The 14,861-nt window shown below is 52.4% G+C and overlaps 1 protein-coding gene across 1 annotated transcript in view; it reads right to left on the reverse strand.

Annotated features, from left to right (window-relative positions):
* Positions 1-14,861, reverse strand: part of XXYLT1 (xyloside xylosyltransferase 1) — a 203,852-nt gene that overhangs the window by 147,052 nt on the left and 41,939 nt on the right. Inside the window, exon 2 of the mRNA XM_075556234.1 lies at positions 13,140-13,287. Within this exon, the coding sequence (XP_075412349.1) occupies positions 13,140-13,287 (148 nt within the window). The remainder of the gene's footprint in view (positions 1-13,139; positions 13,288-14,861) is intronic.

Raw genomic sequence — 14,861 nt, forward strand, 5'->3', positions numbered from 1 at the left:
ATGTCTCAACAGTCAATGTTGAGGGTGGCCAAGGATTTCAAAGAGCACCTTGGGAAGTTACAAGGCAGAAGCTGACCGCAAGGACCGAAGTGGAAGCTGTTGGTGTTCAACCAATTTGGCCACTGGGTTCAGCAGGAATGTGCCATGTGTGCGTAAAGAGAGTAGAACCTGGTCGCTGTCGGGTTTCTGTTTTTAGCATCTTATGACACATTTGCTTGGCTGTCCCTCTTCGGAATAAGAGGACTCAAAGGCTCCCCTTTGCTCCAGAAGAGCTGCCAGAAACGAATTCCCACCGAGCCCACTGGACACATGTTTATACCCTTGGTTCAGTATTTATTCAGATGTTTTCACTCCGGCAAATTCCTGAATGTCCGTTTTTTCCTGCTGCTTTCTCCCTCGCAGTACTCCTGCCCCTCGCGCAAGCTGACCGCCGGCCCCGGGGGCATCCGTCCTCTGCCCGCCTCACCGGGAGAACCAAGTCTGCAGAATTTCTTCAAGGCTAGGGGCCCCATCAAGAACTGGTTGTCCAGAAAATTCACTCCTACCTTACCTAAACTCTCACCCACAAGGAACTTCCAACATCTGTGCCATCTTCTAGAAGCCGCTGAATGCCATCCTCAGGCAGCACTGGGTTTCAGAAGAGGGACTGAGGCCCAGGCGGGCTCTGACAAACTGAGGCACTCCCCCAAATAAAGTAGTTCAAAATATAAGCCTCACCCAAAAGATGCATTCATTTCATTCACTTGACAAATAAGAATTTTATACCAGCCAGGAGCCTGGGGTAAGTGTCACCAGGAGGTGCATACGGATAAGGCTACTCCAAATGCTGGAAGTTCAAATCCGCCCACAGCCCCTCAGAAGGAAGGCCTGGCAGTCTACTTCCCAAAAGCCAGCCACTCAAAGCCCTGTGGAACACAGCTCTGCTGTGACGTGCAAGGGCTTCAACAATTCGTGGAAAGATCCCGGTATCTTTCAATTCCATTTTCCCCAGGAACTTCGGACGCCTCCCCACACATCGAATCACCCAACGTAAAACGGACGAGCTGGCAACGGTTGGTTAGATTTTTGTCTGTCTAATGGGCCCGGCATCGTATGTTCCAGACACTGAGATACCATAGTGAAAAGAACCGAGAGAAATCCACCCCCCCACCCCCCATCGTGGCGGGAGAGGGGCGACTTCTAAGGAGCAAAACGTGGTCTATGCCAGACGGTGGTGCATTCTGTGAAGAAAATCAAGGCACACCCTGGCATCTTCGAGGACGTAGCTACTGTTTTAGTCAGGACGGTCAGGGCAGGTCCTACTGAGGGGTAACATCTAAACCTGGAAGGAGCCAGCGCCGGGAGATGTGCGGGACAGATGCGTGTCTGGTTGCCCTGAGCCTGCCGCAGGGTCTGAGACTGAGAGCAAAGGAGCCTTGGAGGGCTTCTTCTGGTCCAGGGGCCTGCAGGCGACACGCAGCGATGGAACCAGGGCCTGGGAGAACAGACTAGGCACCACCTACCCAGGAAGCACCCACTGGCACTGAGCGGATCCCCCTCACGGCAGCCCTACATGAAGATTGCCACGGCTGTCAATCTGTACAGAAGCAGACAGCCTCATCTTTCTCCCAAGAGAACTAGTAGGTTTGAACCAAACTCTGTTCCCCTAGTGCTTAACCACCACCACCACCAGGGCCCTGTTACCCAGGTAGACTCCCTCCATCCCCTATAACTGTACCCCTGTATCACATCCAACCCCTCACTCCACAGACGAGGTCCTGCCACCTGGAGAGGAGGCCACCTGGCTGAGCTGGAGCAGAAATTCTCATTCGCTCTACCTGGTAGGCTTACAGAACTGCAGAGACCAGCAGTTCTCAACCTGTGGGTCATGACCCCTTTGGGGGTTGAATGACAGTAGCGAACTTACAGTTATGAAGTAGCAACAAAAATAATTTTATGGCAGGGGGGGGGGTCACCACAACATGAGAAACTGTATTAAAGGGTCATGGCGTTAGGAAAGTTGAGAACCACTGGCATAGACCAAGTAAGCTGCCTCTTGCCTGGGACGGTCCTGCAGACGGGAGAAATCCTCCTCTGGTGTCTATGGCCAGTTTCTGCATGGCTCAATGTCAAGGCCTATTGGTCAGCCTCTGTGTCTCACTGCTCTGAAGCCACTCCGGTTTGTCTAGTCCTCAGGATGCTCCCTCCTCAGAGAGGAATCTCTTTCCTTGCTGTAACTCTGCCTGGGTCCCCACCAGGCTCCACGCTCAAGTGATGTCTCCCAGGCTTAGAGCATTCCGCAAAGTGGTCATCAGAACCCTTCGCCAATGGCATGCTCTACTGACTGTGCCCAGGACGGACAGAAAGGACTCCTGATGTGAAGGACCTTTCTGGAAGGCGGGGTCAGTGCAGAGAGCGCATGGCTGCGTCTCTGGGTGGCTGGCATGTCACCCTTGTTTTAGGGCAGCATTTTGTTTTGTTTTTTACAGACCAGATCGTCAATTTTACATTCAACAACCCTTACACATATTGCCTCCTCTCATCCACTGCAAGCCCCTCAATATAATATCACAAACCCTACCTCCTCCCTGTGTCTCCTATTTCCCAGCCTCCTCCTTTCCAAACCCTCGGAACTTTGTCCTCGGGGGAAAGGGGAATAGCATGTCTCTTAAGAGTTCGATGGGACAATTCTCTCTCAGAATGCAAATAGGTAGCATGCCTCACAAAGCCGTTCTAGGGTAATTTATGAGTGAGAAATGCTAGGTTAAAACAGAGTTAACTTAAAAAAAATGTTACATTTATCAGAATCTGCATATGCGATTGAACGATAATGGAATCATACCATGAACTTTCTGAAGCCCCCTCATAGACGTGCTCCTCCAAAAGGAGAGCCCTAAGAATGGGTAACACCTGCTGGGTGTCTGTGTGCGTGCCAGGCCCCATGACGCAGGTACTGCTCAGTCAGCCCTCACCACAACCCTGAGAGGTTTGCTCAGCCACGATCTCCGACTTACCAAAGAGTCGGTGGCTCACGTGGCCGGGTTGTTCCCTCCAGGTCTCTGTTAGGAGTTAGAGGGGTCTAGACACTCAACATTAGTTTAGCCAGGGAACCCAGAAATAGTCTATTTGCTCTCGTCCAGAAAACACTTCTGAGAGATTTATACACATAAAGAACACTGACAGATGTGAAATTCAAGTACTGAGTTATTATATGAGGTTGCAGAATGTAGCTTTGGCTCAAGGTGTTAGCAGGGTCCCCCACATTCCTCAGCACAAGCACAAGAGGTAGGGAGACAAGGCCACACAATGCTCCAGCCCCGGGCCTGCTGAGGCCACTTCTGCAGCTCACATGTCCCACCTCAGGAATGACAAGCAAACTCAGAGAGGTCAGCCACATTAGTGCATGATGGAGTATCCAGGGGCCCTCCCTGCTCATAAGTGGGATCCTAGAGTCAGACTATCTCACCTCTTGTGAAGGCATTGGGAAGGGGGGAGGTGTACCCCTGAATCACATTAACTATCCATGGGTGAAAGGCGCAGAGAGAGCTCACTCTCGGGCCTGCTAAACACCACCCCCTCATCTGTCCTGGGGTCACCGAGCTCCTGTAGAAGCAGGGGATGGACTGCATGTGGGCACCGGCACATGCTGGCCAGGACCCTTCACCTTACGAGCCTGGGACTCGTAAGTCCTGATATCTTAATCAGGTCTCCATGAGCTTAGGGGGCTCCTTGTTTCTGCTTCCTCCTGAGGCGAGGCCGATGGGGTAGAGGCCAGAAGACGCAAGTCTCTAAGTCTAATAAGACTGGGATTACCTCCTCCAGAAGCAGGATCCCAGAATGCACACACACGCCCTAGCGGTAACCCCTCCCATACCCAGGTATGCATCTTTGCTGTTGCTCTTGTTAGATGCTGTCAAGTCAGGGCCTCTGTGACCGAATGAAACGCTGCCCAGTCGCGAGCCACCTTCATTACCCTTGGAAGGTTCACCTCCAGCACTTGGACCGCTCATGGAAGTTTTCTGTCGGCTTTCTACTTTACCCAACACAATGTTCCTTTCCAGTGACCAGGCTGCCCAGATGACACGTCCGAAGCAAGAGAGCTGGCGAGGTCTTCCCACCGACGAAGCCATCCGGCTGTATTTCTGATGTCTAATTCAGTAGTGGTTAGGAAAGAATGCCCAGGCTTTTGTTTCAAACGGAACAAGATTTTAAAGAACCATCACCAGCCTTGAAAAGCCTTTTCTGTTTTATGAGACCGATATAAAAGAATCAAGGCCTCCCACTGGCCAACCTAACATCAAAAGTAACATGCCAAGATCTTTAGGTGGTGGGTAACACCAGGGAGGTGCACACCCCTCAGACCAGCCAGCCAGATGAGCTCAAAAGGCTAACATTTCCCAGGGATAAAGCTCACAAGGAGGGAAGGGGCAGAAAAGAAGGATGGAGGGAGATGATGAACACAGGGAGGAAAGAGGAAGAGAGCTGTCTGCATTGTGGGGAGCTACAGCAATGGCACAAATCAAAGTGTGTATCAACCAATGTCCTCCGTAAACTTTCCCCCGGATCCCAACAGTCTGAAAAGGAAACAGACACGACAAGACATACAGCTCTTGAACAATCTGAGCAGCAGCACTGGTCACACGCTTCACACGGTGTCACCGTTGTCCTTCTCCCCACCCATATTGCTCCCTATTGGACAGGCCTGTGGATAGATCTTGAAATGCTATGTTTGATGTTGGGTTGGCCAATGGGAGATCTTTATTATTTTATAACAGCTCATAAAACGGAATAGGTTTTTAAGGCTGGCGATAATCCTTTAGAAACATGTTCAGTTTGAAACAAAGCCTGGAAATTCTTTCCTAATCAATATTTAATTAGCCATTGACTTTCACTCCCTTTGCCTCTTCTGTGCTCTGGGGTTACTGCTGTCACTCTGATTGTGGAGATTATGCTTTAAAGGAGTGAGACGCTCAAGGTCAACATTCATTATTAATGGAGTTAACTACTGTTTAGTTACAGATTACTTCGTGGGATAGTTTTAGTTCAAGGATTAAAGATTCTTTCAGGACAATAACAGGCATCGTGATCCTGAAAAGCAACAATCCGGGGGTTTCCATTTCAATGGGACCAGAAAGTATGGATTTCATAAGCTTTTGATGGTGCACGTTTTTCCCCTTTAGATCAGGATCCAGCTTTGGGGGTCTGTGGCAGTTACAGAATCTTGGTGCCAACTTGAGACTATCAAGAGTGATGGGGTGTTTAGCCTGCCAATCAGGCCGCTGCTTGAAGACCGCATTTGGAGGTGCTACGGAGATAAACAGTTCGCTGGAGGCAGGACACATAGATTCTCTGCTTGTTATTCCTGATGACAAGCCTCATGGAACTATGCTAGAGCCCTGGAGGCACGTGGAGACCCACACCAGCGCTGAGATGCTTACACTGCCACTGGATCCACAAGACTTTCCCCCCACTGGCCTGTGATCTTCCTGCACTCAGGAGTCATTGCATGTGTTTCATGAGTCTGAAGAGGACTTTATAGATTGGTATTGGACATAGGGGGCTAATATCAGATTTATGAACATGATTTGAACTGGGCTAGGATATTTTCTCAATGCACAATTGCTCTTGTATATAAAGCTCTTTCTTATACACAAGAGTGTCTATGAATTTGTTTTTCTAGTCCACCCAGACTAACACAGGGTCCCTGATCAAAACAGGTTACCCAGTCTTTTTAACTCTCAGAGCTTTTCCGGGGCACCGCTGCTGGCACTGAGGGAGCAGACATCTGCAGCAAGAGGAGTGGGAGGGGACGGAGAGCTGTACACACACCTTTTGTAAAGGGACCACCCACCTTCTGTACATGTGGATGTTGCACAGTGATATCCTTCCAGAGAGCACATATTGGGCAAGGTGGGTGGCGGGCGGAGTGACTTTACAGTGGAGAAGCCTGATACACCTCATCTTAGCCGGGTGACCAAGGTTGGCATCTACAATGATGTCATGTTTAAATAAGTGATCAGAATGACCTCTAAAAAGCCCATAACCCCACTCCAATGATGAGAAAAGCATCAGACTCCAGTCAGAGGAATTTTCAACACAGTATTGATGTGCTCTTGTCATCGTCCGGTGCCATCGAGTCTGTTCCGACTCCCAGCGACCCTCCCTCCGACAACAGAACTAAACACCACCTGGCCCTGCACCAGCGTCACAATGGTTGTCTGAGCCCAGGGTGGCAGTCGCGGTATCAGTCCATCTCAGTCAAGAACCTGCCTCTTTTTTGCTGCCCCTCCACTTTACCCAGTGCGAATGATGTCTTCTCCAGGGACTGGGCTCCCCTGACAACAGGTCCAAAATACGTCACATGAATTCTCACCATCCTCGTCTCTAAAGAGCGTTCTTCCAAGACCCCTCCTCACAAGGACAAAAGCTCCTCTGTTTTCAGTGCAATCGCGGGGCCTGGGTTTGCTTTCTCTCCCACGTTATTATTGCCCTACTTGAAACAAACTGAGTGTCTTCTGCTCAGCCCCAAGCCCCAGGCCTCGAAGGCAGAGCTGTTGCTGTTGCTTGACTTAAGCAAGAACAGAGCGGAATCTCCAAAGAGAGCTAACCTTTCCTGCATCAACCCAGAGCCAGTCCTGAACTTTCAGGGACACTCGAGTGGCGTGGCTGGGCGAGCCACTCAGGCAGAGCCAGGACCGTGGGGAGAATGTCCTTGGCGTAGCCTGTGGCCATAGCACTCGCTGGGGAGCCTAGGTCCTACTCCTTACTGGAGTGGGCTCCATGATCCTGGGGAAGGCTCTCCCCATTATAGAGAGCCATGGACTTGCTGACACGACATGATATTCTATTAGCCTCCAGAAACATGAGACAATGCATTTCTAATCTTTGGGTTTTTTTTATATTTTTTAACGTTTCCTCCTTTTATAGTCCCTGAATGGGTAAGGCATCTGGAGGATTTCTCTCTTTTTAAAATTTTAACTTCATATATATGTATATGTGTATATATGTATGTGTGTGTGTATATATATATGTATATATATATATATATATATAATAACTTTGAGGAGCCCTAGTGACATAGTGGTTCAACATTGGGTGGCAAACCACAAGGTCAGCAGTTTGAAACCACTGGCCACTCCTTGAGAGAAAGCCGAGGTTCCAACTCCCATAGAGATACCATCTCAGAAGCTCACAGAGGCCATTCTACCTTGACCTATAGGTTGGCTGTGAGGAAAAACTGACTATTTGGGGTTGATGTTCCCTCCTGTGTGGCATGCCATGCTGACACAACAGACAGTCTGCACTTGCTCCGCCACCGCACCAAGTCAGACGGGTAACAGTATCACACGAAGTGCCCCTCCTATGTGGCTCCTGTGGGGTCTGTTCCTACCCCCCTCCCTTCCTAGTTTCCTGTCCCTCCATTTTTCCCCTAGCCAGCCCTTGACCTCATCGGTCTTTGAAGTCTTACCCTTTAGTGTGAAACCCATTTCTCTTTTTATTTTCCTTTATAACAATGGTGTATGAAATACTTAACTCTGTAAGACTGATGAAGTTTGCCAAGAACTCCGTCCTCTAATTTTGTCCATGTCTTGTGATATTTAAGAGAGTTGTCATTGTTTTTAAGGAGGGTCCCTCACAAATGAAAGGGGGTGGGGAGGGGGGTGAGGTGGGGAGCACATGAGCCTCCCCGTGTGTGTGGGGGGACGGGGTAGCCTGCAGGGGGCTCTGCGCAGGGGGCTGGGAGTACCCAAGAGAGCCCATCTCCACCAGTGCCCCGCAGCCCAGCTTGGCCTCTAGCAGGGCGGTTTCCCCGGGTGGCCCACCGAGGGGACAGCCCCCCCCACCAGCCGCTCTTCACTGCCTCCAGATCCCATTGGGCAGACATGTTTTCTTTCCTATTGCATAAGAAGTTTCCAGTGGCGGCAGAGCTCACTCCAGGGCCAGGGGGAGATAAAAGGCTGTGGTGTGAGTGAGAGGAGAGGGCAGCACGCGGGCAGGCGACCGTGAGCAGCAGCATGGGCTCGCCAGCCACACGTGACTTCGCAAACGAGCAACAGAAAGAAAAACAAGCTCTGACCACCATCAAAGCCTGCGTGCTGCCTGGCAGGGGCCCTCCATCCCTCCCCAGGCGCTCACTCTGGGCAGGAACCAACAGCCATGACAATGCAGCCAGGCATCCGCACCCCCTAGCCTCCCCCTCCCCGATCCGCGGTGCGGGGCGCAGGGAGAGGGGAGAGGAGGCCAGGTTGTGTAAGCCTGGGGCTCGTGCCGGGGAAAGAAACCAGGCACTGGGCCTGCACAGCAGAAAGAGCTGGGCTGCAGGGACAGAAATGTAGAGGGAGGCCCAGCTGGCCCTGTACCTAGCTCTCTGCTCCAGAGGGAGCAGCCACCTGCCGCTGGTCTGAATGACCTAGGTGGCTTTCTGAGACCACGACAGAGGGGCTGCCAGTGGGCTTAGAAAAGGGTGCCGAGCCTCCCTAGGGCATGCTGGTGACAAGGGGGAAGGGGCGACACCTTCTGTCTCATGGCTCCCATACAGGTCCCCTGGGCCCCAGGCAGTGCACGCCTAGAGAGCTAACACAAGGACACCATCTACATGGGATAAAGGAGCCTCGATGAGGGGGGCACTCGACACAGGTAAGATGGTGAAAACGGCACCAGGAAAAGTCCAGGTAGCCAGGAGCAGCAAAAGAACGTGACGGCGTTTCATCTACTTGGTGGAACCAGTCCAAGAATTTTCAGACATGAACAAGGCCAGGGGCCCCGGAGGCACTGTGGTTAATGCAGCAGACTGCTAACTGAAAGGTCCTCAGAGGGAACCCACCGGCCACTTACACGCAGGAAGACAGGAGTAGCTGTCTGCACGTGAAGATGGGCAGTCGGGAAGTCCTATGGGGCCATCCTACTCAGTCCTACAGGCTGACTCTATGTCAGAATCCACCGACTCAACAGCAGGGGGTTTGCTTGGGGCAGTGGCAGTTCTGGGGCTGTGTGAGTCTGGGTACATTAGAGAAACAAATCCACAGAAACTCATGTATAAGAGTTTTATATAAAGAGTAAGTGCACATCAAGAAAACATCCCAACCCAGTGCTGCCCAAGCCCACAAGTCCAACATTAACCCATATGTCCAACACCAATCCACAAAGTCCTCCTCCATCTCACAAAACACACACAGTGGCACTGACTGCAGGAGGAAAGCCGAGTCAGTGAGTGTGTAAGCATCCCAGCATTTGCAGGGGTCTTCACACGGCTGCTCCAGCACCCAGGGCTGCATCGGGGTAGGTCCATGCGACTTCTCCTCGGGGATGTCTTGCAGGAAGTGAGCCTTGTCAGCTGAAGCAGGGAACTGGCTGAGGCAGCTGCACCCTGGAGCGACCATCACAAAGCAAGAGACTCAAAAGGGGAGGCTCACTGAGCCATTTATCCCTCTGCCCTTCAATTAACCCACACGTGTTTATCGGCCAGGTTGGCACAATAAACTTGAACTCAGGGGCAGACCCAAGTTCGAGTCCCAGTCAACACACGGCTGTCAGTGGCTATCATCTGTTGCTATGATGCTGAGCAGGTTCCAGTGAGGCATCCAGACTAAGAAACAGGAAGAACAGGCCTGGGGATCTACTTCCAAAGATCAACCAACGAAAACCCTGCGGGTCACCACTGGTCACAGAGATGGGCAGTCTGAGCAGCACTTTGTTCTGCTGTGCCCGGGGCCCACCAGCCTGATGTCACACGGCAGCAGACGGCAGCCACCCCTCGGTTGACGACGCGAACTGAGTGTCCGGAGATGGCTCTAAGAGCGGCATTTCTTACACTTTTGAGTTGACACGAAGGTTCAACTTCCTATTTTGTCACCTCAACTTTTATAAACTTTGTGTTAGAAAAAGACAAGAAGAATGTTATCGGGAGGAGGGAGCATTAGAACTGATTGTGATGATGTATGTTCAACTCCTTTTTAAAACTATGGAAGCGTAGGGTGTGTGCATATTATGTCTGCTGGGAGAAAAGAGAAGAACCCAAACTTGACCTCTGATTGCCATGGGTGAAGGAGGACGAGATCTTGCTTAGGGGGCGCTGAGTTCATTTGACTGGTGGTGGAACAATTTGGAAAAGGCTGTCAATAGAGGTTGTACAGCACGCGAGTATAATCAACGGCGGTGAATTATACATGTAGATGCTGTTGCATGGAGAATGCTTTGTTGTGTATATGTTTGCCACAATTGAAAAAAAATAAATACATGAATAACCCGGAGTACAAGGAAGAAGACAATGTTTTAAAACTGACTGTGGTGATGGCTGGACAGCTGTTCTCGATGTGACTGAACTCTAGAATTGTATGACGGGTGGATTAAGTGCCAACCTAAAACTGCTAAAAAAAACATCATCAAAGATTTAACAGTGGTGGCATGTATTTAATAACAGAAGCCCATTCTTTTCTACTTTAACGTATCTTTCAGATATTCTTCTGGAAAGATTGCTTTTAAAATAGAAAACAAAGCAGCAGCAAGTCTATTTTAAACCGACTTGAGGCCTGGAAGGGTGGCCACGCACAGAGGAATAAGGTGGCCTTGTGGGGCAGGCACTGCACGGGGCTTACGCGGGTATAAATCAGGAGCTGAGCTTTAGGGACCAGCCCTCCAGGTGGGGCCGTGAGCTCATGACCAGTCCAGGCCCCATTCTCTGCCAGGGGCCCCGTTCTCTGGTTCCAGGAGAGGAAAAATAACTATATGAAAGAAACAAAACAGTCAAAGCTACAGCGATACAGCAGTTACACCAGAACAAAACCGTCAACCCAAGCGCCAAGCAGCAGTCAATTCCACAACCTAAGAAAGCGCCCCGAAAGAGCAGCGGTGCGGAACCATGACAAACCCGACACAGCACCACACAAAGCGGCAGGCGTTCCAAACCATCTGCCCAACAGGAACCCAGGGGCTGCCAAGCGCCAGGGAAGCCTGGCCCAGCCCGCACACCCAGCCTCTGCAGGACACAACGGGCTGCTCATCCGATTTGACGACTTTCAGATGTTAGGGACCAGCGGCAACTCCCTTCTCAAGAGGTGGACCTGGGACCTCGGTCAAAGCAAAGCCTGAGAACAGTGTTTGGGTCTGCCTACGGAGGTCTCAGCAAGCCCTGTCCACCCCAAGAGAGCCCGTCAGAGGGCTGAGGACCCTGCATAGAGAGAAACCGCTGCTCTCCTCTGGCAACTGCATGGACAGCAGACCTCTGGCCATATTACGCTCCTGAGCCACGCCAGCTGCCAGCCCTGCCAGGGGCCAGCAGGGAGCCAGGGCGGCATAGGTCTGCTCGCTGTGCCCAGAGCTGGAGGGAGAGCCTCCCGGAGGTCCTCTGAGGGCTCCTGCTGTCCACTGAAGGGCCCTGTAGCATCCCACTGCCCTCAGGGCCCAGCATGCCTGTGGGACCACAACAGTCGGGCCCCAAAGACCAACTGCCATCAACGTGATGCGGACTGGTGGTGCCCCATGGCTGTCCCAGTAGAACGGTGTCCCACGTGGTTTTCAGGGTCAGATCACCAGGCTGGTTTGCAAGGCACCTCGGGGTGGGCTCCAACTGCCAAGCCTTCGGGTGGCAGCTACGTGTACTGGCCATTTGCACTGCACAGGGGCTCCGGTCTGGCCCTTAAGGTGCTCCCAGTGGAATGAATTCAAAGGTGCTTTGCCACTGAACCCTGAGACCAAATGGAAGATTCGAGAGCAGGGGCCACACCAAAACCGGGTACATTAAGTACATCTAGATGCACTGCTAGGGGTGGGAGCAGGAAAGAAAGGCCAGAGTGCAAGCTGGAAGCCCCTGCTGGGGCGGCCTCTGCCTCGGACAGGCGGATGGTTGAGTCGGAGACCCAGGAAGGGGTTGAGTTGAAGGCATCGGGCAGGAGTGGCAGAGTAGGTCCAACACCTGCACCTGGCTCCCCTGAGGACCCAGGAGGGCAGGAGTCACTCCGACCCAAGTCTCAGGGGCTCACAGATGCTCGGCTGGGCCTGCCTAGAGAGGTCAGATGGGCCACCCGGGGACACAGAAGTACCCACCATGTGGCGAAGAAGGCCTGCAAGCTGGACAGACCTGTGTCCAGATCCCAGCTCTGCTACCCTGGATAAGACACCTGCTCAGGCAGCTCTCACCTGGGACCTCATGAGGCCACTGAGAGCCCTGAGGGAGGGGACAGGGCGGGGCCTCATTCACTGTAAAGAATCTTAAAGGATACTCCTTCTCCCTACACCCTTTTGGTGAGCTTGTCTCCCATCTCCTTCTGACCCCAGTTCAGCAAGGGCCGCAGAACCCCTGCCTTCCAGCTGAGGCCTCCAGGGTGCAGGGACCAGCCTTCTGGAGACAGCGTCCCAGCCAAAATGAGTAGTCGGGGTTTCCCTGTGATCGCGCCGACTTCCTGGAAATTAGTTCAACATTCAACTCCCGGGTTACCCAAAGGGCCATTCAGAAAAGAACTGAGAAAGGTGGGATGCTCATGAAGGGACCCCGCCACAGAATCGCCTGGCCCCAAGATGGCCAGGCCTGCCTGTCTCCAGCAGTCCCCCACAAGCCACAGGCTGGGCAGTCACATCTCTCCTTCCCCAGAGCCACACAGGCCCAGCACATCCTCTCACTTGTACACCAGCTTCAAAAACCAACCCTGAAAACCAACTCAGCGACCCGGTCCAGCAGCTGCCCACAGGGTCCACAAGGCTCCTACATTCAAAGGAGCAGGAGGCCTCATCTGCCTCCTGGAGGGTGGTCGCTAGGTTTGAACTGCCAACCTTTTGGTTAGGAGTCTACTGCCTTCGTGACTGAGAGACACACACCCCAACGCACACCAACAGTGAGTGTTTTAACATTTGCTAAGCGCAGGTTGAAACGAGAAAGAATGAGATAGCAGATTCGGATGGAGGATCACCTGGTCCAGTGTGCCATTTTAAAGATGAGTAAACTGAGGCCCCAGGGGCAGGGCTCCTACTGTACCCTTGGGAATGGGCCCCGCGTGGCGTAGCCCAGGCCCTGCCCCATCCCTCAGCAGGAAGTGCCATTCCACAAGGGGTTCAGCTGGCTACCGCTGCCTCCCCACTCCCCTCTCCCCACACCTCACTCCTCCCGCTGGCCCCAGACAGTAGCAGGGCCAGGGCCAGAAGTGAGCGTGATGTTGAACCCCGGGTACCTTTGGGCATGATCTGGTGCATGGCCACCGAGAGGAAGAAGATGGAGTCGCTGTAGTAGGTCCCTGAGCCAGCACTGAAGTGTTTCTGCATGGCCTCCACAACAGGGAAGAGCTTGTCCGTCAGCACAGCGACGTCGTGGAAGATGACCTGCGGCCGGAAGGGAGGAAGGGAGAGAGTCACACGCCGTGCACACCAGCTCTCACCTGGAGCTCTGGACCCTTCCCAGGCTCCCGGGCCCACGGAAGGAGCCAGGTAGGATCTCCCAAGGGGCACAAGCAGGGGTGAAGGCAGGGCTCCGAGGGTTAAGCAAATGGGCAGTGGGGAGTGCAGGTGGAGGCAGGGTGGAGGCTGGCTACAAGGGCAGGGACACCCTGTGCAGGAGGGACTGTGCAGGCACGTGTGTGGGAAGGCAGGCCATGGAGCTGTCCCCACGCTGCTTTCTGCTCCTGACCCTCCAGCGGAGCCCTCTTGAAGGTAGCTTTGTGTCCAGTACCTGGAAACCACTGCAGGGCCATGCTGAAATTCAGGATCCTGCTGCCCATCGGGGTGACTGACACTGCCTGGGAATGGCCACCTCCCAGACCCTCGGGTCCCACATGCCCGGCCCTACCACCCTTCCCAGACTGTGTACAGTGAGAGGAGCTGACCACCAGAAAACAGCCCAACAAGGCTTAATGCTGCAGCCGGTGACTTAGCCGTGGACTCAACTGTTAACATCTCAGGGAAGTGCCATGGGAGGGCTCAGACATACCAGGCCCTAGGACTGTCCTCAGAGCACTCAGCGATGGGCCACCTTGTAGCCCATGAAACTCTCACATAAAGGCAGACACTTCAAAAAAGATGTGAGAAAATGGAGTTAAAAGATAATGGGATTTTCCCACAAACCAAGCATCATGATATTCCCTGAAACTTCAGCGAGGCGGACAGTACTGCTGTCGCCTCTGAATCACAAATGAGCAAGCAGCCACTGAGAGAGCACGCGCTGGCACAAAGCCACCTAGCTAATATGGGGCAGAGCCAGAGCCCGGATTCTTTCTGCAGGTAATGCACCCTCGTACCTTATAGCAACGACAAAGGAGGAAGGCTCAGAACAGACTGGAAAGCAGAATTGACAGGAGTGCTAATGGGACCCAAATTAGCTGGTTTTCCTCGTCAGACATTTATCCCAGGAGATTCTAAACCCAACCCACATGCAGCCCCGGTCTAAGACATACCAAATTACCAGGCTTCTGTTCATGTGTATCTTGCAAGTTCTCTGTCCTGCACCCTTACCCGTCCACACCCACACCCACACCCACAGCGTTTAGGTCGCTCTGCTATCCACTAGAGGCAATCAATGCGTGTGGTCTAAACCAGAAGCCCATATGATCCTCCTTCTCCATCGATCTTCATAGATTTACTGACAGCCCTCTTTCATCCTCCTTCTCCCCTGATAACCGAAGGATCGGACTAGTCCATGGGGCTGCCAACTGCTGCAGCTTCTACCAACTTCAAGGCCAAGGCCTGCTTGGACGGGGTGCTGTGTTGTCTTAATTAGCATTCTCTACCTAATCTCTGGGGTCTAATATCCATTGCAATAACGACACAGAACTCACAGACAATATTCATTGCTAAAGGGTCTATTAGGAAGTTAGCCAGTTATAATGCTCAGGGTTTAGTTGATTATGAGGACATGTTACAAAATTCTTTCAGATCTTCTAATAAATGCCTAAAGGGGCATA

The sequence above is a fragment of the Tenrec ecaudatus genome, chromosome 8, assembly GCF_050624435.1.
Source record: "Tenrec ecaudatus isolate mTenEca1 chromosome 8, mTenEca1.hap1, whole genome shotgun sequence".
NCBI lineage: Eukaryota > Metazoa > Chordata > Mammalia > Afrosoricida > Tenrecidae > Tenrec > Tenrec ecaudatus.